The sequence below is a fragment of the Lissotriton vulgaris genome, chromosome 3_1, assembly GCF_964263255.1.
Source record: "Lissotriton vulgaris chromosome 3_1, aLisVul1.2, whole genome shotgun sequence".
NCBI classification, from domain to species: domain Eukaryota; kingdom Metazoa; phylum Chordata; class Amphibia; order Caudata; family Salamandridae; genus Lissotriton; species Lissotriton vulgaris.
The window spans coordinates 1,666,537,055-1,666,564,014 of record NC_141689.1 but is presented as its reverse complement, the minus strand read 5'-3'; the positions used below and the strand labels follow the sequence as shown (position 1 = coordinate 1,666,564,014).

At 45.4% G+C, this 26,960-nt stretch overlaps 1 protein-coding gene across 1 annotated transcript in view; it reads right to left on the bottom strand.

Moving 5' to 3' along the window:
• The window catches only part of ALPK1 (alpha kinase 1), a 383,577-nt gene that overhangs the window by 9,095 nt on the left and 347,522 nt on the right, over positions 1-26,960 (bottom strand). Inside the window, exon 13 of the mRNA XM_086962134.1 lies at positions 18,148-18,310. Coding sequence (XP_086818260.1) covers positions 18,148-18,310 — 163 coding nt within the window. The remainder of the gene's footprint in view (positions 1-18,147; positions 18,311-26,960) is intronic.

Here is a 26,960-nt window from a genome sequence, read left to right as displayed (position 1 = left end):
ATGTGCTTCTCATTGTGCCAGGGCTAGCATTTTATGGTAACAGTCCCCTAATGACAAGAATCACATACAACATTCCAGTGCTAAAATTCTGCACTTTGTGCCATCAAAGTACCATGGGTTACCCATGTGTCAAAAAGTATCTCAGTAATGGCTGGGCAAGCCTTTTGGTTGTTGCCTGCTCTCCCCCCATATGTCATATTTATCCTTCCTTATGTCAAGAATTACCTACCAGCACCAGCATTTTGCCACAGGTGGCCCATGTGCCAAGAATTACCTCCAATATGCCAGCTCCATCATTTCCCCAAGGCTACCCCTTATCCCATGAATTACATCCAATATGCCCGCTCCCTCTGAAAGGATCGGCGATGGGGAGGCGACAAGTGATGTGACAAGCTCCCAGGGTGATCTGTATATGTGATGCTGCAGCACGTCACTAATGTGGTGGCACTGAGGCATGGCTAACCCCGAGGCAAAGACACCCCCGCTAGCACTAGATACTCTCTCCTGACATCTGTATGTGCATGCTGACATATTCACTGCCCGCATGACACTGCTGCTTTACCCTCACCACGGGGGTCAGCATTTTGTTTATCATACCAATTTTTTTTTTTTACAGAGTTTTATATAGCGCGAACATGACCGGGTACCGTGTATCAGAGCGCTTTACATAGCACCAGTTGGGTTACATTAGGACACATTCTTTTTTGTTAGGCACAGGGAGGTTAAGAGATTTTCCCAGAATCACAGGATGTTCAGCGTCATTGCTGAGACTCGAACCCGGTTCCCCAGATTCGAGGTCGACCACCCCAGCCGTTAGGCCAACTCCTGGTGAATAGCAGATTAATATTCACTATAGGTATAACAAAATAGGGGCAGAAATCAAGAAAGGTGAAGTCCTATTGCCCATAACGGCATGTTGCTGCTGGATGTTATGTGCCTAGTGGGTGCGTATTTAAGGAAATTAAAAACTACAGTAAGCAGGACTTTAGACATGCTTTAGACACTGCTAAACAGTAAATTCCTCTTAGCAGAATTTCTGAGGAAAGACTTAGCAGGAGTCTGATTACTATGTTACTAAGAGAAAAGGGAACACAGCATCCAGTCTCACCTTCTGCTTTAACTAGTATTTACAGTATGTACTGTGATAAATGATGTAATTTATGATGTACATAAATGGCACCCATAGGACCGATGTCATGTTTTCGTCACTTAATGAATACAAGTTACTCACCAAAAAAGTACCATTCTGGAGATGTTAGTTTGCTTTCCTCAACACTCTTGAAGATTCCCTGTTGTTGGCCAGGGGACTTTTTAAAAATCTGGTTGGCAGTTGGGACACAAGTGTGCCACACACGTCAGCCTGCCTTTCTCTGCGTCTAGAAAGAACAGAATAGTGGAGGTCCAGAGAAAAATAATCTAAGGTCTATCTGTAAAAGTCCCTATGATGAAAAACATGCACTCAGATGTATGTTGAGTTTTCCTTCCTCCATGAGAAATTTAATAGAGTTATTTTATTTTGCCAACCTACCCAAAAAGAATTGTTTAAAAGAACTTGGCATGTAGGCAGAGCTTGTTGATCATTGGTGTGGTTGTCTTTTTTGTTTCTCTGTCTCAGTTACCTTCTCCGGGATGTGCCTAGTCGCTGGGGGTATGTACTGTGCTAGGGTCCATGTTTTCCCTGATGTTAAGCCACACTGCCCTGCTAAACAAGCAAAATCTGCATTGCAAATAAAGGAAGCTTTTTCTCTGAGTCTTGACGTTTCAATGTGGTTCCTTGCCAGAGTGATGCTATGGCATGGGGAAAGAAATTTTTTCTTAGCTTGCCCCTGCCTAAAAGTTTCTGGATCTGAGCAAAGAGGGCCACAGCAAGAGCAGATTAATTTGAACCCAATCACTGCACTGAAAGTTTCTGTTTGTGGCTTTGCTATCCAGTCTTGGACCACGCACCATAGGTGGCTGGAGGAGATGCTCCCCGATCCTAAGGAATCTGACATTATGGGTCCATTCCAGGGAATGTATTCTTGTATCTCGAGTAACTCTGGAATTACCAAAGGTGCCACAGACCCTTATGCCACCCTTTCTGAAACATGGCTCACAATGACACAAAAACAACACAAAACATTGCGCTCAAGTCAAGTCAGTCAAGTCAAATAATTTATATAGCGCGCTACATACCCAGAGGGTCTCAAGGCGCTAGAGGAAGGGTGAGGAATTACTTGTCGAATATCCAAGTTTTAAGTTGCTTTCTGAATGCCAGGTGGTTCTGAGTGAGACGAAGGTGAGTGGGGAGTGAGTTCCAAGTTTTAGCTGCCAGGTAGGAGAAGGATCTTCCTCCCATGGTGGTTTTGTTGATGCGAGGTACAGTAGCAAGGGCTTGGTTGGAGGATCGTAGCTGGCGGGAAGGGGTGTAGAAGGAAAGTCGTGAGCATACACCCAGGGAACTGTTCCCTCAATTTCTTGGGGGTGTGTCTCCTGCAAATGAGGGAACACCTCTGCATCAGCGCAGAATTACAAGTGCAGGTGAACGGAAAAACAAGCTGTGGGCATGTGTACTAATTTTACCTGAACTATGAAATGGTACACAGATAGTGTGCCCCAGAAGTCTCCCTTGGGAGAAGGCAGTACAGAGACTCTAGTGACCTCCTTTGATCTCTGCCAACAAGTGCAGCCACACACTTCACTTGCCTGCAGGGGATCCCTGCACCTTCTGAAAGGGTTGCAGGACCTGCAGGCAGTGAAAAATGGAGCCAGCTCTAGATTTCACTATTGGACTATCCCCAGAGCAGATACAAACTGTCAGTGGTCGCATCAGTGACATTTTGGGGGCCCTTGGGCAAGGCATATTTATGAGGGGTCTGCTGGAACAACTTTGATTTAACCCTTCTGTGCTAAACCAAGCCCAAATGATGCAAACTGTTCATTAAGAGCGTCACATACAAAAGTTAAAATATGTCTTACTCAGGGCAGAAACATCCTTAATACAGGGCATAGAAAGACGGAGTAGGAGCCAGAAATAGGAAGAGACGAGAGAGAGAGATGTTATGATAGAGAAAAGGGTAAAAAAGAGAGAACATTCACTTTCCTCAGGGGCCGCTTGGAAGTTATGGGCTCTGGCCAATTACTCACTCTGCCCATGGCTTAAAGCATCTCTTGTTTGCATCCGAACTGAGAAGAGTGATTAGGTTCTGCGAGATATATTGTTTACAATTCAGTGGGCTTAAAACCCGGCTACAGCATACTATTAGTTGTTTTCGTTGTCACTCTCATTTGCAGTCTTTTGAATGCTTAGCTTCTGTAGGTTTCACTTCCTATCTTGTGTTAGCTCTTCCCTGGATCATGGACCAAGTACACGTGTTCTTCCTCATAATTTTGCAATACACTATATTTATTTTATGAGCATTTCAGTATTATTCCTGGACATGCAATGGGTTTTCCTACTTTTAACACAGGCATACATCTTCTTATTTATGTTGCTTTCACCATATCTGCCATCTATAGTGATGCTTTAGATACTTACACCCACAAGTGTACTACTCTATGCCACTCTACTCTATGCTACTACACTCTAAGCCACTGTATACTACTCTACTCTATGCCATGCCACTCTGCTCCACTCTACTGTACGCCACTGCACTCCACTCTATTCTGCAACACTCCACTCTATGCCACTCCACTCCATGCAACTCTATTCTGTCGTTCTCCTCTATGACACTACACTCTACAGCAGTCCATGCCACTCCACTCTTCTCAATGCTACTCTACTCTATGTCACTCAACCTCACTCTATGCCACTCCATTCCACTATAAGCCACTCCATTCCACTCTAAGCCAGTCTGCTCCACTATACCCCACTCTATGCCACTCCACTCTAATCTATGCCACTCAATTCTACGCCACCCAATGGCACTCTATACTACTCCACTCTGCGCCCCTCTTCTCTATACCACTTTACTCGACCCCACCCCACTCTTTGCCACTCACTCCACACAATGCCACTCTACGGCACTCTATGCCATTCACTCTACACCACTCTACTCTATGCCACTCCACTCTACTCCACACCACCCCATTCTATGCTACTCCTCGATCAATCTGTTATATGCCACTCTACTCTACACCACCAGTCTACACTACTCTATGCCATTATACTCTACACTTTGCATCACTCCACTCTATATCCTTCCACTCTGCACCACCCTACTCCACGCCACTATACTCTTCTCCCCACTCTATATCACTCTACTCTACGCCACTCATTTCACATAATGCCACTCTATGCTACTACACTCTGCACTGCACTACTCTATGCTACTGTAATCTACGCCACTCTACACAATGCCACTGTATAGCAATCTATGCCACTCTACTCTATGTTTCTCCACTCTATTGCACTCTCCTCTATGCACTCTACGTTATGCCACTTCCTCTACTCTACTCTACTCTACTCTACTCTACTCTACTCAGTGTCACTCCATGGCACTCTACTCTATGCCACTCTACTCCACTCACTGCCACTCTACACCACTCTAGTCTACAACACTCTATGCCACTCCACTCCACAACACTCCACTCTGCATCATTTCACTCTACTCTATGCCATGCCACCCCACTCCACGCCACTATGCTCCACGCCACTGTACTTCACAACGCTACTTCACTCCACCTCACTCAATGTCACTCTACTCTATGCAACTCACTCAACACAATGCCACTCTATACCACTCTATGCCACGTCACTCTACACCACTGCACTCTACACCATGCCATGCTACTCCACCCCACTCTATCCCACTCTTTGTCATACAATGCCACTACACACTATGCACCTCTACTATTTGCAACTCAACTCTACACCACTCCACTCCACTCTATGGCACTCCACTCTACACTACTCTATGCCACGCCACTCTACTCCATGCTACTATACTCCATGCCACTCTACTCCATCCCAATCTATGCCTCTCTACTCTACACCACTCCATGCCACTCACTCCACACAGTGCCACTGTACGGCACTCCACATCACTACACACTACTGTACCCTACACAACTTTACTCTATGCTACTCTACACCAGTGCACTCTGTGCCACTCCATTCCACTCTACTCTACTCCACGCCACTCCACTCCATGCCACTCTACTCCATGCCACTCTACTCCATGCCACTCTACTCCCCTCCACCCACCCCACTCTACTTTATGCCATTCCACTCTACTCTATGCCAATCTACACCACACAATGCCACTCTACACCACTGTACAACATTGGAAACATCCTGGACTGATGAGAAATAGCAGCCCTCATCCTGCTCAACCTCTCCACGGCCTTCAACACTGTTTCCCACAACATTCTCAAATGGATCTGCTCCTTCCTCAAAGAAAGAACCCAAAGGGTCAGGCTGCCAACTTTCAAATCAGAGACCAGTAACTGATAGGCGTTCTCCCAAAGGGATTGTCCCCCAAGCCCACCCTTTTCAACATATACATGACACAGCTCACCAACATCATTGGATCACAAAACATTATTTTCATCTTCTACGCTGATAACACCCAACTCATCCTCTACCTGACGGACAAGACAAACAACACCAGAACCAACTTCACAAACTGCATGACCATGGTAGCAGGCTGGATGCGAATCAATTTCTTGAAGTTCAGCTCCAACAAGATGGAAGTACCGGTCTTCTGCAACAAGACCATCCCATAGGATTCCAACTGTTGGCCGTTGGAGCTAGGACCAACACCCACAGAACATGCAAGAAATCTAGGGATCATTCTAGACAACAAGCTCAATATGATGTCTCAAGTCAGCGCAGTGTGCACCTCATGCTTCCACATCCTATGCATTCACTAAAAGATCTTCAAATAGTTGCCTTAAAACACCAGATGGACTGTCACACCAGCAATCATCACCAGCTGGCAGAACTGCGGCAACACTCTCTATGCAGGAATCTCCAAACAACCCTGACACAGTCTCAAGACCATTCAGGACACAGCTGGACGACTCATACTCGACCTCCCACACCGCACCCACATCACATTACAGAGCAGAAAGCTTCAATGACTCCCCATTCATAAGCACAGCAAATTGAAGCTTCTCGTGCACACATACAAAGTTCTACACAATACAGGAAAAGCCACATACACTTTTACCAACCCACCAGAGAGCTAATCTCTGCCTCACTCTCACTCACACACACAAACCTGTTCCGAAAAAGCAAAACTGGAGGTAACTCATTCTCCCACATTGCACCCAAGATATGGAACTATCTCCTTCAACATATCAGAGCCTCCTCCTCACTTCAAGTTCCACAAGAAGCTGAAGATCTGGCTCTTCATATGAGCACCTTGGAACCAGACACTTACACACCTGCCCAAATACATTGATACCGTCTCGGGTGATAAGTGCGCTATACGAATCAACATAACATAGCATACTCTACGCCACTGGACTCCACACCACTCTACTCTACGCCACTTTATGTCATCCCATTCCACATCACTCCACTCTACTATACGCCACTCTACTCCACGCCATTACACTCCATGTCACTCTAGGCCACCATACGCTGTTCTGCTGTATGCCACTCTGCGCAATACAACTCTAATGTACGCTACTCTAGGCCACTCAATGCTACTCCACTCTGCACCACTCTACACAATGCCACTCAAATCCACACAACTCTACTCTATCCCATTTTACTGCACACAACTCTGTGCCACTCCACTCTATGCCACTTTACACCCCACTACTCTACACCACTCCACTCCACTCTGTACCACTCAATGCCACTCTGCTCTTTGCCACTTCAGTCTGTGCCACTCTACTTTATGCCACTCTACCCTATAGCACTGTACTTTACACTACTCCACGACATTCAACTCTAAGCCACTCTACCCTACTGCATGTCACTCCACTCCACATTACACCATTCTACTCTACACCACTCTATATCACTCTACTCTATGCCACTCTACTCGACATAGCTCTACACCACTCCACTCCACTGTACATCACTCTACTCTACGCCACTCTATGCCACAGTACTCCACGCCACTCTACTCCACTTCATCCTATGTCCCTCTACTCTATGCAACTATATGCCTCTCTACTCTAATCCACTCTACACCACTCCACTCTATACAAATCTTATGTACACCACTCTTTTCTACACCACTCTATGCCATTCCACTCTACACCACTCCACTCTACACAATGCCACTCTATGGCATTCTACAAAACATTCTCTCAATGTCACACTACTCTATGCCACTGTACTCCTCGCCAATCTATACCACTCCAATAAACGCCACTCCATGCCATTCCTTGCCACTCTATTCCACACCACTTAACTCTACACCACTGAACTCTAGAAAACTCCACTCAAAAACAATCCACTTTACAACACTCCACTCTAAGCTATGCCAATCTACTCTACACCACTCAACTCTATCCCACTCTACCCTGTACCAATGTACTGTACCCCACGCCACTCTATGCCACTCTGCTCTATGCTACTCTAATCTGTGCCACCCTACTCTACTTCACTCTAAACCACTCTATTCTATGCCACTCTACTTTACGCCACTCCACTCTACCCTATGCCATTCCACTTCGCCACTCTACACTACTCTATGCCTTTCCACACCACTCCGCTCTCCTCTATGCCACTAACTTTTAGCCATGCTGAACTGCAGCCACGCTGATGTACATACAACATGGCAAAAAGACATTGGCAAAGCCAATAGCTCACATAGGCGAGGACTCTTGGCTGTGCCAATGCTTGTTTTTCTATAATCAGGCAGAGTGTTTTTGTCTGTTGCTGGTGGACAGTGCGCCTGTTAGGTAATACATCCTTTGGGGCTGATGGGAATTTTGTTGCAGCCTTTTTCGATTCCTGGCAGTCTACCTTCTCTTCCTTTACCCCAGATTCCTGGATAGCAGAGGTCTTTTTATGACTCCATTTTATCTTGACATATTCAATAATTAACAGCTGTTGAGTCTTGCATTGTTTATTGGTGCTGCCCTATGCGTTGTGGTTATCTATAATTGGTTGACACACTTTGTTTTCCTTTCTGCAGTTCAACTACTTATCTTGTTCAGTAAATATATTTAGAAGAAACAGCATAGACGGTTTTAGCTTCATCCCTGGAACTCACATCCACACCGCAGTGTTTGAAGAATTACTCCAGAGTACTCCACACTTCTACCCTAAAGGTAACCTGTATGGGCAGAAGGTGCTGAAAGGCAACAAATGCCATCAATGCACTCACTGAGTGCACTGCACATCAACGATGGATCTCAACTTTACAGCAATGAAAGAAATAGACAAAATAGTTTACATGAAAGGCACTCTCTCTGTGCAGCAAAATAATGACATGAGTATTACATAGCATTCGTACGGTTAAGATAAAACCGGTGGCATCATCAACACGATGTACAACACTTTTCTTAGTCGGTGAAACTGTTTGAGAAGTAGCAGGGCAAGTGTGCCAACCTAGGATATGAAAATAAGAATGTCTGAAGTCTATGGCATAGAACCAACCCCCCTCTTCTAGGGCCAAGAGAATCTGCCTGAGTCGATATTCTGCAAGACTCATTCCTGAGGACCAAAATGAACGCTGGAGATCCTAGCTGGTGCGTGGACTCCTATACCTCTTGTCCACTGTGGACACGCAGATATAAATGTTCAATTTTATTTTTCCTGATCAACCAATTCTACTGCAACTAGCTCTACCTTCCTGCACTAACCCGCAAAGCTTATGAGCATCTAAATGAGAGGGACACATGGTGAAAAAAGAGAGAGGATGACAGGATCAGTGACCAGTTGTCCAAAGTTAAAGATTTGCAAGTACACAGTGAACAGAAATACTTTCACACAAAGGAGAAATGAGCATTGGCAAAGACAATAGGTTCAGCTTAGGCAAGGCGCCAGTCTTTTTTTGTAAACAAAGCAAATAGGTTATAAAATTTTAAAATTGATAAAAAGTAAAAAATGCACAGTGTAAATGTGATGTGCATGAATTCTCAAAAACAAAAAACCCAAGAAATATGCAAAAGGAAAGAGAATACTTGTCCACCAGCCCAAATACTGCAGTGGACTACTTTTCTGTGGTGTATATATACTTGCGAAAGTCCATCACTCACAGTGAAGAGCACCAATGGCTGAAGTCGGCTGCTTTAGTGCCACATGCTGTGTGCTGCGGTAGGCGAAAGCAACATTAGACTGACACTTGAACAGAACAATAGATGACGAAGGCTAGCTGAAAGCTCGTGTATCTATATGCAGATGGATGCATTTTATTATGAATCTTTGGCAAAACAAGAGGCTTGTGAGACTTCTAAAACTGTCCATGGGCCATAAACAAAAACACGCAGGAACCTTCGTGGAACCTGTGGTGGGAGGCTTTATCAGAAAAACCCTCTTTCTACTTCTTCCTTTGAAAGCAGGCAGATCTATTTCTGTGCCATTAGTAAAATCTTGAAATCCCTGGAATAATCTTTACCTAGCCTTAAATTTGGGGTAGCGGGCTATACAGATGTCTAAATCCCCCTATTTTGTAATTGGACTTCAAATGCAGCATGGACCAATAACACTGAAGCTGACCTCTAATGGTTGTCATAGGCAGATATGGCAGGCTATATACAGAATTAGAGATGGGTAGCTGTAAATAATATGGTTGTTTTTGACCAAGGAGTTGCAAGAGACATCAGACAAATAAAGAGAGGGAAGCTCGAGTTGGCTATGATGGCACTTGGTACCCTGATGAGGGAAAACACACTGACAGTTAACCATGTATAATGTATTTGTGTATGGTCCCCGATGTTAAGGTCATAATGCAAGACAAAGTTGTCATCTTACGTAAAGGTATGGCTTTGAATTGAGGTTTCATGGACATGACCAGAATATTGTTCTGGATACGCTTCCCTCGCCAACTTCTTCATTTCCATTGTGGTGATTGGCCAATGAAGTACCGATCTGTCCTCTCAGTAACAGGGCATGGGATGGCACCAGGGCCTCAGTTCTTTCTTGCCTGAGCTCCTCACCAAAGGCGGCGTAAAGAGCGGAAGAGGAGGCAGCATCACAAGGATGCCGCAGGGAACAGTCATTTGCAGAAATGGCACCGACAGGGTTGGTAAGTTCCAGAAACTGTGGGCATGGGTGATCTGAGTATATATGCATGAGAGAATATAACGTGTCTGAAGATTTACAGCACAGCTCCAGACCTTCGGGGTACCAGCTCAAAAACAATGCAATTTACGCATGTCTGCTAGGTGAGCGAGTCAAGTGACAGGCACAGTTGGTATAGTTGGAGCGTTGATAGGCACTGCTCTGTTTGAAATGAGCCAAGCCTTCAATATTACATAACATACTCCCTGTCAGCGTTCTTCAGCAACGGCCAATTTGCATGCATGTTTACGTGTGGAGGTGTCTGTGTGTGCACATGGCTATTGTATGTGTGGAGCGAGAACAAAGGTTCAGTAGGCTTTATTTCAATATCAATACAGGTATGAATGAATCAAAGGATACCTGTGATTAATGTATTCTTCAAAAACGGAAACATGTACAGCCATATTGGAAAAATATTATATTAATTTATATTCCTTTGATTAGTGTTATAATATAAAATAGTGCAGACGACGCACTGCTCATTTCTTGTCCAAGAAGACCCACTGGAATCGGAGTGAAGGTCGAAATGTCAACACTGTTGAAGAGATTGCCTAAAGTAAATTGATTTCAAACACATGAGACACATTTAAATTTGACTGTGTGATATTGAAGAATAGAGGATGTCCCTTTTGTCTATATATAAATCAGTATCATATTTATATTGTTTACACGTTGCACCTATGTGCACTGCATTTCATTTGTTCTTATTTTAAGTAATACCCTAGTTTCGGTTTTGGTCAAAAAGTGTTTGTGCTGTGTGTTTTTCCATATGTATGAATGTTCATATGGGTTTGCTGGCACCTGGCCCTTGCATAATGGCAGGTCTTTGTGGAATGTTGGTGTAATCCATGACCCAATGGTATCCTCACTCAGCAAAATACTGTCCTTGGCATGTTGGTGCTGACTCCTGACTGATTGAGGGCATCCATGGCACAATGATGATGCCCACCCCTGGAAAAATGCTGGTCATGGCATATTGATGACAATTATTGGCCAACTGAGGGCACCCATGGCATGATGGTGCCCACCCCAGTGCCAGTCCTAGCATAATGATGATCATTTTGGGCTATGGTGGGTATGCATTGCATAATGGTGCCCAAGTATTTCATGGCCTCTTTTGGGGACGCATGGCACAAGGATGTTCACCCTTGGGAAGGTGTTGACCCTCGCATCATAGTGGTAATTAGTGGCATATTGCAGACATCTATGGCATGATAGAGAGATAGAGAGATAAATAGAGCAAGTGAGAGAGTGAGCAAGAAAGAGTGAGAAAGGGAATGAAAGAGCGGTAGCCACTAGGTAGTTATAGTTAAGATCGTGTTTCCATAGAAATTCTTTTTTATGTGCTGATAAATCTTGAGCACCCTCTAGATGAATCTCCATGAAACTTTCCCAAAAAGTGCTATGCTTTGACTAGTTTGTGCATGGAAAGATTAGAGGTGATCCATCAAACGGGGGCAGAGAAATTCCTTTTTACATATGAACTTAATCACATCTACAGCCCAAACCGCTGAATGGATTTACACCAAATTTAGTAGAAAACTAGATCTTGGTCCAGAAAGAGTGCCTTTCAGTGTAAATCCATTCAGCAGTTTGGCAAAAATGAAGGTAACTTTTTTTATATATCATGCCACGGAAGATCAGCGAAGCCAACAGATCTCATCCTGAGATCTGCTTGACTGCCACCACCTCAACCAGGAAGTGGTGGAGCCATATTAGGACTTGGGACTCAGTCCTACAATAAGCGTAAAACAAAGACATAGGAAGCAGAGTAACATTGCCAAAGTCGATAGCTTTTATAGGCGAGACCTATTTGCTTTGCCAATTCTTGTTGAGGATAGCGGCATGCTTGGGCATTGGCATGCCAATCACCCATGTACAGACAAGCTCCAGAGCGAGAGCACTCCTGCACAAAGGTTCAGAGTATTAGCACACTCAGATATCCATCCGAGAATATGAATCTATGTCAACAAACTGACTCCTAGGTACGGTGTTGGGGTCCCCGAGGACCATGTTTGGGACTAAGAACATTTATTTATTTTTTGTTGTGAATTTGCGGAGGATCCGCAAATCCACAGTTAAATAAAAAAAGAAAGCACAGGCTCCTGCCAGTTTCTATTAAAAGAACCACTGGGTGAGCCAGACGCGTGGGGTATGTTTTAGGAGGAGGGGCCTCACGGCCCTCCTCCCTAAGCCTTCACAAGGCCCTAGGGACCCTATCCCCCAGGGCCAGTATCTTAAAGGGGAGGGGGCATGCTATTCTTGATTTCATACAGTGCAAAAACTTTGGACATATATGTCTAGATTTAACAACTTTTTGATTGCAATGTTTTAAAAAGAATTTTATGTTTGGCCAGGTATTCAATACGGCAAAAATTACATGTCCAGTATTGTTTGATAAATAATGTGAATCTATCTTGACTATTATTGTGAATGTCCTTTCTGCTCACTCATTCTACACCCTAATCACCCTTTTATTTGCACGCTCTTTTCGGGCAACCACTTGCTTTTACCTACTTTTGAAATAACATGTTGTGTATAATAATGAATTAACAAAAGATGAATCAATGAATTAAATACATTGTACCTTTTTTTGCCTTTGATCGTGGTGGCGATTTATCATTTTGTACCAAAATAACTGAGTATATTAGAGTAGATTTGCTATTGGTGCTCTAGACTGTTAAAGATTTTGGAAACTAGAATTGATTGAGTCAATTCATATAATCAATAGGTTTAGGACCATTGTTCTTTCATGTCATAATATACCCAGGTCCATACCTTATGGGTTACCCCATTTCTCCTAATGGCTCCCCGGGCCTCCAGCAGGCCCCTGGGACACGACTGCACAGGGACAATAAGTTAATTAAAGGGGAGGGGTGCGTGAACCCCTGTCCCGAGCCATAGAATGGCCCTGGGGACCCCAGCCCCCTGGGGCGGCTCAGTGACTGTGTTCCAGAGTCCCCAACCCTAAGGACGCAGGCAAGGAAAATGTTAACGGTTCTCCCACCAGGTGGGAGGACAAAGCTACTCCTGCACGGTGGGAGAACAGAGCATTCCCTTGCCCAAGCTCACAGGCAGGGATATGCTTTCATTGCTCCCACCCCACGGGAGCAAAAGAAAACTGCTCCCCTCGGGTTGGAGCAATGCCAGCTCCTGCTGCATCCGGAATGAGTGCAAGCTGGGAGCTGGCAGGGCTGCAGAGACCTTGAACCTCCCCATGCAGCCCCCAATAAGGGACGGACTGTGCCATGGCCCGGGTGGGCACCAGGGTACACCACTTCCACAAAACAAAATGCCGCCTCCTGCAGGAACAGGGTACCAGTGAGGCTGCGAGAGCCATGGATTCTCCCCGCAGTCCCAAATGGGCACCTGGGCACTCAAATATAAAAAATAAAATAGAAATGGGACTAGTTGTGATGTGACCCGGGTGCCACTTTATCATTATAAAAAATGGCAGAAGCCTTGGGTCTCCCCTCACGGCCCCAAACAATTATAAAGGTTTGAAGTGCCCAGAGTGGGAACCCCCTAAATAAAAAAATTACGGCTGCCACTTGAGGGAGCTGGCAAGGCCTCAGGGGCATAAGGTTCCTCCTGCGGCCCCTTATAAAAAAAATACAGTGGGCATCCCGGGTAAGACCGGGACACCCAATGTTTGGCAGGTTCACCCCGAAGCTTTTTGCGTTCTCCTAGCCTGTTTCTGTAACCTGGTATTGGTGATTTTAGGCCTCTGCACACTTTATCACTGTGGCCCAGTGTAAAGTGAGTGCACTCTCTGTGTATGTGTGGTGAGAGTGGACTGCAATCCCATAGGAATGCATGGGGATGTGTGTGTCCATGGTAGTTCCTGACATGTGGGGAGTGCAGGGGCGAGTTTGGTATGTGTGAACTCGTGAGAATAAATGCTGGGAAATGGTGTGTGCAGATTGATTGTGGCTAGTGGAGAAGTGGCACTTTTAGAAGTTAGCATTTCTTTGTGCAGTGTGATGTGAATTGCCTGTCTGGCTTGTGAGTGACAGGTGTTGGCTGGTGTGCTTGGCTCCAGGAGCCAGGATGGGTCTGTCCAGTGGTGAATAGGGAGATCTGCATGTAGATGGGAGGGAGGAGTTGCACCTGGGACCTGAATAGGGCTGTGTCTTCCATCCACAATGCTGGCTCCACCCCTGCGGTGCCTCTGATGTCCCTAACCTGTCCAGTGAAAGGGAGAGAGGGGCTGAGCAAAACAAAGTGCTCAGGAGCTCCCCAGAACCAGGTGTAGCTGGTTCTCCCATTGCCTGCACCTTTTAGACAAAGGATTAGGTGTATAAAAGAGTGGCTGTGACCCCATGAATTTGTTCTTGTCTTGCTACTCTAATCTACCAGGGGCGTGCTGCTGCTGGGGCCCAGGCGAAGGCTTGCCTCCTTGGGACCTGCCCTGCCCCTGGATGCCTGAAAGACTTCTTCCTGGGACCCTTCTGCCATGGCTCTGGCCTTTTAGGATTTTCCTTTGTGGGGAGCTGTCGGCTCCATTTCTTTGCCCGGGAGCCTTGACCTTGATTCCTTTTAGCCTGAGGAGGGCTGGCTTTGCTTTAAGAGAACCTGGCTCTTGTTAACCACGAGGAGCGCGCTGCCTGCATTCCCCGGGGGCACTGGAGCTTCGCTGCCCCAGGACTGCGCGGCGCTGCTGAAGGGGGAATCCCCAGCGTAGGGGCTCCCCCATGAAGGTGGCCTTGTGGGTGCCACCCCGCTGATTTGCCACTTTCTGTGGTTATTGGGGTGCTGCGTGGGTGCCCACCCCAGGACTTGGGCCTTATTTATATATTATCCTGTGTGGGTGCCCACCACGCAACTTTGCCCGAGTTTTTATTTTTGAATGAGAGTGGGTGCCCACCCCGCATCTCAACGGCGCGGCCCGAGACGCGAGAGAGATTTCCCCCGTGCCGCTGCCTAGCGTGACCCGGAAGACAGACTCAGGTCCCTGCTTGTGGGCAGGTCTGCCAGCGTCACTTCCGCCTTCCCCCAGCCAGAGGAAGACGACCCGAGGTCCGGCCATGGATCCTACAGGGCTCCCTTTGCAAGGAGGGAGCCCTGTGTGCCGCACCAGAAGACTGATCCCAGGCGGGGCTCTCCTAGGATGAGGGAGAGCCCCGCGTGCCGCCGCACTTGAAGAGAGGAGCGCTGCTGCAGGTTGGCGGGGCTCCCGAGGTGAAGGGAGAGCCCCGCAGGTGCCGCGCTGGAAAAGAAGCATCGTCCTGCCTCCACCCAAGCCGATAAGTGCCCGAGGGAGCCAGGGGCGGGGGGAGAGGCAGACTCAGAGCGGCCCCGTCTGGCAGCAGGCCGCTCCAATGTTTGGTCCCATGATATTGAGAGCCTAGAGGACTCCAATGCGGCCATGTGTCTTAGGAGGGCCCCCGTGGGGGTCCCAAGGCCCTGTGGGCACGTGCCGCCCATGGTTGATATTTTTCCCCAGCTGCCCCACTTTTGCAGGGGGTCAGCTGCAGCATTTGGTGGCCACTTCCAGAGGGCTCCAGGGGCACAGTGATTTTCTGAGCCTGTGGGCTCCACCGAGGGGCAATTATTTCTTGGAGGGCCCAGAGGGGCCGTGTTTTCCTCCTTTGCCCTGACACAGCTGTGCAGTACTTAGTGACAGATGCAACGTTTAGGTTTGCGCAGATGTCGCACCTTGACTTTCGCTGCTTTGGCAGCGCGCCCTGACATTCTGGACATAGGGCATTTGAGCCCCTTTTTGGAGATGGCCAGTTGGCCAGGGGGACTGGTAGAGGTATAGGGCGCAAGCCCTAATGTGATTGATGTGCTCATGCAATGTGGTGCTAGGAAATGTAATGTATTTAGTATGTTTTACGCACCCTGTTTTGATTCCTTTACATATGCTTTATGATTATGAGGTTATTTATGAGGTTATTTTGCATTTCATGTGGTTATGCTAGTGAGATTATGTTTCACGGTGTGAGGTACGCCCCTATTGTGAGTTATACTTAGGAGGTAGGGTCTAATGTGTTTAGACTAGCGAGGAGATTGCATAATGTGTTTATGCTGGTGAAGTTGGCGCAGAATGTAATTCGCGCCTCATGTGACTGTGCATAATGTAGTTTATGTTACAGGTTGAGGTGGAGTACAGTGATTGCCAGTGGTAAGTGGTTGTATGTTTATGATCTATTTTGCTTTTACCAATTTCTGCTAAGTGCTGATCCTGACAGTGGCCCACGTGGCCCTGCCATGTGTATATAATCTCTTGTGAATATTGCCTGTGCCAGTGGGCACAGTGTCTGTGTTTACTATTCTAATGTGTTAGGAGAATACAAAGGATATTTTTTATATAACCTTGTGTGGAGTTTATTTTGTAGTGCGCCTGGGATGTTTCTGCTGTGTGCGTGCACAAATGCTTTACACATTGCTCTAGGAGAAGCCTGACTGCTCGTGCCAAGCTACCAAGGGGGTGAGCAGGGGTTATCTTTGGCGTGTAACTCCCTTGCCCTGACTAGAGTGGTGGTTTCCGCCTGGCTTTGGCGCAAGCCTCAGCCAACCAGAAATCCCATTTCTAACACCCAAGAACTAAATTTAAAAAAAGGAAAAATTTGACTAATAAATTAGTGGCCACAGAAGCTCTTTTATTAGTACTGCTCATTCAAAAAGTGCCGCAAAATGACTTGGGAAGTTTGTTTAGATATATTTTGATTTTGGTGATGTCTCTAGAAAGGGCAGGGATATCACCAAACGTATTTTAATGTAGTGGGAGGCTTTAGGGAGTTCTGCAGCCCCCCATCAACAATAGAAAACAAAAATGTAAGTCTCCTGTGTCATTGAAACCATGGCCCCAGGAGAACCTACTATATTTTTCCATGGCATTTCCCAGGCTGGTGATTTTGCTCTTTAGCTGGGATTGAAGTGCCACCTTGTATAGTTGCAGTTTATGTGATACAGTGTATCCCATACAATACAAGACCATTATGGGGTGTAAAATGTTAAAAAGTAAAACTAAGAGATATGTTAGTTTTGGGGGGTTTCTTAAAGAAAATATTGTATTATATGGCTGACTAATTGTTTTCAAACTTTTCACCTCACAAATGTAATACTAAAAACTATGTAAAAAGAGCCACAGACATATAGTTTAATAAAACATTATCAAATATGTTTAAGTAATCAATAATAATAAACATTGTATTGTGTGAAATATACGTTGGATTGAAATTATTGATCATTTTTGGATAAAGATAAAATATCTGCCATGCCCTGCGGCTATCCCCTGCTGCACACAGATGAAGGCTGTTTGCGGCGGAGGGTTGGCTTTACATATGGTAAGAAAATATTACTTAATGCTCAAAAAAAAAAAACTAAACGTTCACTAAATAAATCAGCAATTAAAGTAACATTATAGTGAGGTGAAATGGTCAGTAACAACATAATGTTTTAAACTCTAGAAAACACAGAAATTCACCAGTTCTAGTTACAGTTATCTAAAGTAACTATAACTAGTGCCCTAAGGTAACCATAACTTGTGCCCTTGCCATGCACTGCTAATTACTTCACATATTACATCACTCATGACATCATTGATAATATCACTGCAGCAACATTATTGATGAGAAAACTGTGCATAGCGGGGCGTGAGTTATATTCCCCTTGAACAAAAAAGAGGTGGCATATCTTGCAACATGGGGGACCTAGACAGCCACACAAAATAGTTTCAAAGAGGTATATTGTGTCTGTCATTAATTGCACAATGTCACCCTAAGTAATGTTCAGTTTTTTGTTTCTCTTCATCAAGTTGCACAGTTATTAGGAATGAAACATGTTTTCTTTAGAGTACCTTGGAATGAGCTCTTACAGAAAGGCATTCTAGAAAGCCGATCCTTTTAATGTACAACAATTTTGCAGAAAGAAATAGAAAAGTGAATTTCAGAAGGTTAATCATTTTATACAGTTAAATCATGTAAGAATACTTTGCAGTTATGGTATGTATTAAGTCGAAAGGTACTAACCATGAGAACTGCAGAGGGCAGGTAAAATATCTGGGTGGGAATCCCAAGCTCAAACAGCCTCCTGTTAAATTCTGTCACATAATACTGTGCTGTCATTTGTCGTTCTACATCGTTGATGTGGTAAAATAGCTCCTTCTCTTCCTTATACTCCTTTCCAACATACCTACAAGAATAATGCAAACACAGGTATTGATTTATGGCATTCAGAATAGCGCTGGATTTTACAATGTTAAAAGTGATCAATTTTTTAAATATATTGTCAATTATTTATTTGCTGGTTTTATCTAGCAAACAAGACCCAATGGGTATCAGAATGCTTTACACATTTTCAGGCCTAGGAAGAAAATAGATAGAGGATTCAATTGAGTTAGTCATGGTGGTAATATATTGAACATTATACGATAACCAGTACTTACAAAGAGAGGTAGAGAATTTAATTGCGTATGTAAACATTTGCTACCCAAATCGTAAAAAGACTGCATGGATGGTACAAGTTACATGATATTTACAGAATATTTAAGAGTTTGGTACAAGCTACTTAATTTTTATGGAATAAGTCATAGTACAGAATATTTTCAAATTGAGTTAAAGCATGTTACAAACTACAGGATATTTACAAAATAAGTTATAGCATGGTGCATGCTTCAAAATATTTACAGAAAAAGTTAGAGCATGGCACAAGCTACTTAATATTTACAGAGTAAAACAGAGCATGGTGTATGTGACATGATATTTACAGAACAGGTTAGAGCAGTCAACGGTACACACTGAGAGGGTAAAAAGGAGGACCCATTCATGCAGATTTGCTTGTATCCATGCACATTTTTCTAAAGATTGTACTTCACTGAGATTTGGGTGTTTTCGGTGACATTGAGTTAAGTAATGACGGAAGAGATTACTGAAATAGTACCCTATTTATCTCTCTCTTGAAGACCTCATGTGATGTGTTTGTTCTGATATCGCTCTGGACAATACTCATTCATCAGCTCTTTGGTACTCCGATTTTTAGAGATGGACAATAGACAAAGGCAAGAATAAAGTGGAAGTGATGCTGGATGAATTGTGAAAAAGCTAAAGCTAGTTCAACTTCTGCTTTTACACCATATTGTTTCCAATGTATTACCGAATCACATAACTTAACAAGAGAAATCTTTGAAATTATTGATACATTTTCCAAACCAAAGGCATTTACATTGACCATACCAGTCTCTTAACATTATGTGAATGTCTAGCCTTTTTTGTGATAAAATAAGTACAGCACAAAATTCATTTGTGTAGATTCTGTCTGCCCTGATTCCTGTGCTCTGATGCCCTCTGCTGAACAGAGTTTATAGGAGTTTAGTCCAATATCTATTGAATAGGTCTCCAAATTATTCACCTCAGTTAAATCAGGATCACCGCTCGATTCTTACATTAAAAGGTGTTTTTATCTTGCAGCTTCCATGCTCGTCTCAATAACAGCTGAAATGGTCAATCATTCTCTTCTAGATGCTTCTGCACCAAGCTGTTTAAAGCACTTTATAGTCACCCCGCTTCTAAAGAACACAACTGTTACTCCCCATAGTCTCAATAACTACCAATCTGTTTCTCCCATACCCTTTGTTGCTAAAAAGGCTGGCAAATATATTAATTCACAAATTATGATCCACAAAGATACTGGATACTGCTGAAACTGGTTTTAAAGAGTCTCATGGCACAGAAGTTGTACTAACTGGCTTAATAAACAAGCTCCAAATGCTTCTTATAATGGCAGCTCTGCAGCCTTGATCCTTTTGGATCTTTCAATTGGTTTCCGTACCATGGTCCACTCCATTCTGCAGAGCAGATCAGTGGAGGTCAGTGTCGGAGACAAAGTCTTAACTTGAATTACTTATTTTTTGCTAGAGCGCAAAAAAATTCTTAAACTCAAAGATTTGTATCCTCAAACTGAGCACTACTATATGGTGTTTCTCAGGTCTCTTCTCTGAGCCACGCTTGAAAAAAATATTTACATTGCAGTTTTGACAAAATTGATTCGTAGTTTGAGCGTTTTTAGGTTACTCCGATGATACCCAGATCATATTCTAGTTAGATTGAAATCGTGAATCCCTTAGAAGCAACTTACAGGACTCTATGGTTGTTATAACAAACTGGTTGAGTTCATTTACTTCAAGATCATAAACGCTATACGTAGATGTCACAATGGCATGATCTCATCAGTATGATGTGAAACACTCAGGGGTAGCTGTCCCTTGAAGAGGAATATGGCCAGATAGGCGTCGGAAAACAAAAGGAGAACAGTGTATCTCAGGATGGATGTATGGATCGGGGGGGGGGGGAATTCCCTTATTTGGAAAAGTTGCCCTCACACACCCATGAAGGTGTCATACTTCATCATTGAGCATTTTTGCTCCTCGTGGGGTCGGCGCTGCAATACCCCACGGGCCATGCGAGAGGGCTCTTTGGCGTAGATCAACCGCCTATCTGGCCGGATTCCTCTTCAGGAACAGCTACCCTTGAGTGTTTCACATACTTGTTCTAGGGAGCTAGGGTACTGGACCTCTTTTTCTGCTCCCGTCCCTACTTCTGTGGTTTGTTTCATCCGTATGATGTCATCAGTGATGTTATCATTGATATCATTTTACATGTCATCAATGATGTCATTTAACATTTCATGAGTGATGTAATATGTGAGTTCATAAGCAGTGCATGGAGGGGGGCACAAGTTATAGTTAGCTCAGTAAACTCTAACTGGTGAATTTCAGTGTTTTTTTTTAAAATGATAGTTTTGGTATTATTACAAGGCCTAACTATAACATCACATTAATCTTTGTTTTTTCAGTCAATTTCTGTTTTTTTTATGTAAGCTCAAATCTCAATGCCTTTCCTAAATGTTACATTATTATTATATTTTTGTGAATTTTATTGACTTTTTTTAAAATTGCAAAATAAGAAATTATTACCATACTTAACAATAATGTCACTTTAACCTGTTGTGTTTTCAGTGAATTATGAGTATTGTTTAACGTTAAGATGATATCAACATAAATAGCTAATGTCATTGTAACCTTTGTTTTTTTTCAGTGAATTTCTAGTTCTTGTTTTTATCATATTTACCTATCTGCCTCACCGAGTGTAGCTTTTGACAGTACCTAGTAGGGGTTTGGTTGTAGGCCCTGGTCTGTGGCCAGGCTAGGCGGCCAATCCCTCACGGGCAGCCAACCACCGTCGATGGCAGAATAAGCCACAATTACAAGGGCTGTCACCTAATATTTTTGAAGGATGTCTTGCAACCACTTTCATTTAAATGCCTTGCTTTGTTGTTTTGAACGGCGATATTGGTGAATTAGTATTACATATGTTTATTGAGGGTACAACAGGTGGCAAAACAGCAGTGTCATTTAAGAGTGGCAGGTCCGTCCGGGGACAGACCCGCCGAGCAGTGTTAAGGAAGGCACAAACCCCTGATCACGTTATGAGCAAGCAGTCTTATACACAGCAAGCCGCCTACAACCCATCGAGGGCCGGCCGCGTCATAAACATAATGTGGCTTGGGAGCATCTCTGGGCCTTTGCTACTCCCCCGGCCGCTTAAAGGCCATTAGCCCTGTTATCTGCATTACGGCCATTGAATGTCCAACAGTCCCTCTTCGAGCGCCTTCCCGTGCTTCTACGGCTTATCCGCCATTTTAAGACCCCCTTCCTTAGGAGTTCAGTAACCAACCCAAAACAAAACGGAAAGGAAAAGAAGGAAGAACCCCTCTTAAACAGACTCAACGTCTCCCATGCCCGACCCCCAAACCCCCCCTGCCCCCCTCCCAAACTCCCTCCGCCCCCCCTCCCTTTGGTCCATGGTCCACTTTCGCCTCAGCCTAGGGCCCAAACAATCTTCACTGGTAAGTCAATGTGTTTTTGGCTCTGTTTCGGTGTCTGCCAATCTCAACAGCCGGAGGTACTTAGGACAGGTAACTTCTCTGAACTCAGACGCCAGCAAGGACAGAAATGGCTTCCACAGCTCCGCTTAGCGCGCTCCCTCCCCCACCCTGGATAATGACAGTTTCTCCATGCCCAGAACCATCCAGAGGCGAAGTAGCCATCCCTGATATGTGGGGATGTGTTTGGATCGCCATTGCACCACTATGTTCTGCACTGCTGACCCCAATGCGATCGCTATCAGTCGACCCCTCCGTGATCTCAGTGGGTAGTTCAGTGCATTAGGCAACCCCAGGAGCACGTAAGCGGGGAAGCGGGGGATATCTGTTTCGAAGTGTGTGTCTGCCTCCCCTAATATCTGGCTACAGTATTCCTGTAAAAGTGGGCAGTCCCAGAGTAAATGCACTAATGTGCCAATCTGACCGCAGCCGCGCCAGCACCGAGGATCCTGTTTGCTATCCATTTCGTACAGGTTTTCGGGGGTGTAATGCCAGTAGGACGCGACTTTCATGAGGGTATCTGTAAGTCCAATATGATAGGCTGAGTGGCGCGCTCTATAGTAGACTCCCTCCCACTCCTTGTGTGTCAGGTTTCTTCCTAGCTCCCGCTCCCAGCGCATCCTGCCTGCATTGTTGGTGTATTTGTGTTTCTGCATGAGCATCTTGTAAAGATCCGAGATCAGTTGTTTGTCGTTGGTACGGGAGATCAGCCAGTATTCAAATTTAGTCAGGTGTCTGTCAGCTGTCGACCTTACTGTGGTGTGGAGCGCCCAGTGCCTAACCTGGAAGTAACTGAGTCTTTCCATCTCTGGCAGGTCAAATTCCTGCCGAAATTGCTGAAAGGGGATCACTCCTTCTGAGTCATAGACGTGATGGAGAGCCCGACAACTCGCAGGCCTCCAGCGCGCAAACGACTTCTCGTCCATCCCCGGGTGGAATTCCGGATTCCCGATGATGGGTGTAAGGGGGGAAGGAAGGGTGGAGAGTTCCTGACTGACCCCTACTCGGTCCCAAATCTCCAGGGGCACCCGTGTGATGAAGGATGCGTAGAGATTGGGAGGCCTGTGTTCTCGTCTCATAAAGGGGATTTCCTGCAGAGTCCGTCCTGCGACAGCCTGGTCTTGAAACAGCCAGTGTTTCCCAGATTCCCATCTGACCCATTCCACTAGAAAACGGAGCTGGGATGCCTGAAAGTATGTTGCTAACAGCCTGATTCATCAAGCCGAAATCGGCTCGCAAAGGGCCAGATTCTGATAACCTGGCCCTTTGCGAGCTCTATTTTTGCATTTGGGATTCATCATCCCAAATGCAAAAATCGGTAATAGCGATGTCGCAATTTTGCGAGGAATTACATTTAAGGAATCTCTATTTGAGATTCCTTAAATGCAATTCATCATCCATTAAAAAATTGCGAATTCGCAATTTCGGCCTGCTATTTACCGCGAGGTCAAACCTCGTGGTAAATAGCGAAAAGCATTTTTCTAAGTTGCATGTTGCACACACACATGTCCTTTGGACATGTGTGTGTGCAACACCTGTTTCAATTTTCATTTAAGGGGTGCTACAGGGTGTCCTTTGGACACCCCTGGCACCCTTTAAATCGCTATCTTATTTGCGATTAGCTAATTGCTAATCGCAAATAAGGAATACTCCCCATTCATTCCTATGGGCCTTTTGGCCCATAGGAATGAATGGGGAGTTATTCCTTATTTGCGATTAGCAATTTGCTAATCGCAAATAAGGAATGTGTAGGAACCGCAATTCTTTTTGCGATTCCCACATGAATCCCGTTTTGCGAGTCTGTAATAGCGATTCCTTATGAATCGCTATTATAGACTCGCAAAACGGGTCTATGATGAATCAGGCTGTAAGTCTGGTATCCCAATTCCGCCTTGTTCTAGCGCGGTTTCCTCCCGTTCCATATGAACTGTGACAGTTCTGACTGCATCTGTTTTATCAAGCCTCGAGGTGGTGCAAGAGGGATCGTGCGGAAGAGGTATAAGATTTGGGGAGGAACCGTCTACACAACTGCCGCCACTCTACCCAACCAAGACAACGGATATTTCCATCGACCTGACTCGCGTCTGATTTTCTGCCACAGTTTAGTGTAGTTGAGGTCTACTGAGGCCTGAAGGGAGGGTGCCAGTTGAATCCCCAGATATGGGACCGTGTCCGTCGTCCACAGTATGGGGAACAGTGCCTGCAGGTGGGCGCGCGTAGTGGGATCAAGGGACAAGTCGAGGGCCACCGACTTAGTCATACTGACTTTGAAGCCAGAGACTCTGCAGAATTTCTCGAGATCCGCAACGCATGCCGGCAGGGAGCTCCGGGGATTCGCGAGGGAAATCAACACATCGTCAGCATACAGGCTTATGGTGTGGACGTCACCACCGAATTTGATACCCTGCACCTCCGGGTCGGAGCGCAAAAGGTGTGCAAGAGGCTCCATATATAGGGCGAATAAAAGAGGGGACAAAGGGCAGCCTTGCCTGGTGCCGCGTTCGATATCAAACCGGGGAGATGTGCACCCATTGACTCGAACTGTTGCTGTCGGAAATTTTTTTTTTTTTGGGTAAGACATTTATTGCACATTGTCATAATAATAATACAATCAATATCGCCTACAACCTGAGAAGGCCGGCTATGCATAGCACGCACGATCAAATCAGAGACTTAGTCATACACAGCCCATCAGCCGACAACCATAGGTCCGGCGGCGCTCGCTCGGTATCGGTGTAGTCTCGGTCTTTATGGACAATGCATCCGTATAGTATATACGCCAGGTCAGTCTTACATTTTCAGTATTTTCAACCAAATCCCCCATAAACTAGGGAGGATGATGCTAACAACAAAGTAAGAACCCCTTACAAAACTCAAAGCACTGTGTCACAACATTCTCCCTCCCTCATCGCCCCGCCAATAGTATCCCAGAGTGGCAAACATCTTGTGGCAGTTGAGCGCTCAGCACGCGTCATTGACAGTGGCCACTGACACCAGGTACTGTTGAAATGGTTCCCAGAAGTCTCTGGGGCGGGACCCCATAGGCAACTCTTCCTCGTACGTGACTAAAGTGTCTCTACAATAGGCCAAGTCCTCCAGCCAATTTTTTACTGTAGGTTTCCGCTTACTGTTCCAATGTAAGGATATTCTCCTCTTCGCCATCAGTAGTGCAATCACACAAAACTTACGTCGTCTCGCCCTCAATTGTGGCACTAACCCCAGGAGACAGACTTTAGCTGTACACGGCAATTGTGCCCCCAGTATAGTGTTGAGCGTCCGCACCACCTGATCCCAGTATTGTGCCACCGCATCGCAGTGCCACGCCAAGTGAATAAAATCTGCATGTTCCTGTCCGCACCTAGTGCAGTTAGAGTTGTCCCTCAGACCATATTTGTGTAGCCTTGCAGGCGTGTGGTACATGTGGTGCAAATATTTGTAGTGAATCAGTCTAAGATTCCCGTTTGGTGTCAGCATCCCCGTTAGAATGCAGGTGGCCTCCCATTCCTCTTCCGTAAGGTCATCCCCCAGTGCTGCATTCCATTTCTCCCTGGCTCTGGTAGTGTTGCCCCCATTACTAGCTTGCGCACTGCGGTATAGTCGGGACACCAAGTGTGACGCTGAGGGGGTGTTGAGCACAAGTGTCAGTGGTGCGAGTGCCTGTGGTTCTGCTGGGAAAGTCACAAAATGCTCCCTCACCGCCCTCTGTAATCGGTAATAGTTGAAACTGAATAACAGAGTTGGATTCTGAATGTATGTCAGTTGGTCCAGTGGCACAAACAGCCCATCTTTATATAAATCCCCTAGGGTGTCTATGCCAGCACGTTTAAGGAGGTCCATCCCCACCTGTTCTTGTGTGACAGATAGTGCCGGATGGTGTGCCAGTGGGAGTGCCGGTGCGTAGATTGGTGTGCAGCGCGCCATCTTACTCAGTGTCTGCCATGCCTCTATTGTGGTGTTTACTGGGTTGATGTCATGATCGTGCAACCTGGGACGTTTGTGTGTTAATATACTTGTTAGTGGGATGGGATCAGCGTCTCCATGTTCTACTGCTACGTGCGTTAAAAAAGGAATCTCATGGAACCAATAGTGTGCGAATTGCGCCTGAGCGCACTGGTAGTATAGGTAAATATCTGGCACCTTGAAGCCCCCTTTAGCGTATGGGAGAGTCAGAGTTTGCAGGTCCAATCTAGCCTGCTTCCCCGCCCATATTAAGGAGAGCATGAGGGATTTGATGTTGCGAAACACCTCGGCCGGTGGCTTAATAGGTATATTATTGAAGAGATATAAGAATTTGGGCAGGAGCACAATTTTCACAATGGCAAGTCTGTCTGCCAGTGAGAGCGGTAGTCCAATCCATCTTTTGACCTTATCTTCTAGCGTGGAGACAGTCCTCCCGTAGTTGGTGCGAATGACCAACTCCGGGTCTCTGTGGAACCAAACGCCTAAATATTTCGTTGGTTCCTCCTGCCATTCCAGGGGGTAGTCCAGCGCAGTGGGCCGGGTTCCGTCCGTCAGCGGGAGTATGAGGGATTTGCCCCAATTGATGTGAAGTCCCGAGTATTGGCCGAATTTAATGTATTCCCTAAGCAGTGGGTTGAGATTCGTCTCAGGGTTTTTGACGTACAGGACCATGTCATCTGCATATAAGGCTATGTGTATGGGTCGCGTAGGCAACTGAATAGCTGAATAGTGGTGGTGTTGTCTTATTTTACAAGCCAAGGGTTCCAGTATAAGGGCGAACAGCATTGGCGATAAAGGACACCCTTGTCTAGTGCCTCGCTCGATGGGTATAGGGGACGACAGATGCTTGTTAACCCGTATGCAGGCCGACAGGCCCGAGTATAGCATTGTAATCCATCCGATGAATAACGGGGGGAATCCCATCCGGATCAGGACTGCGTGA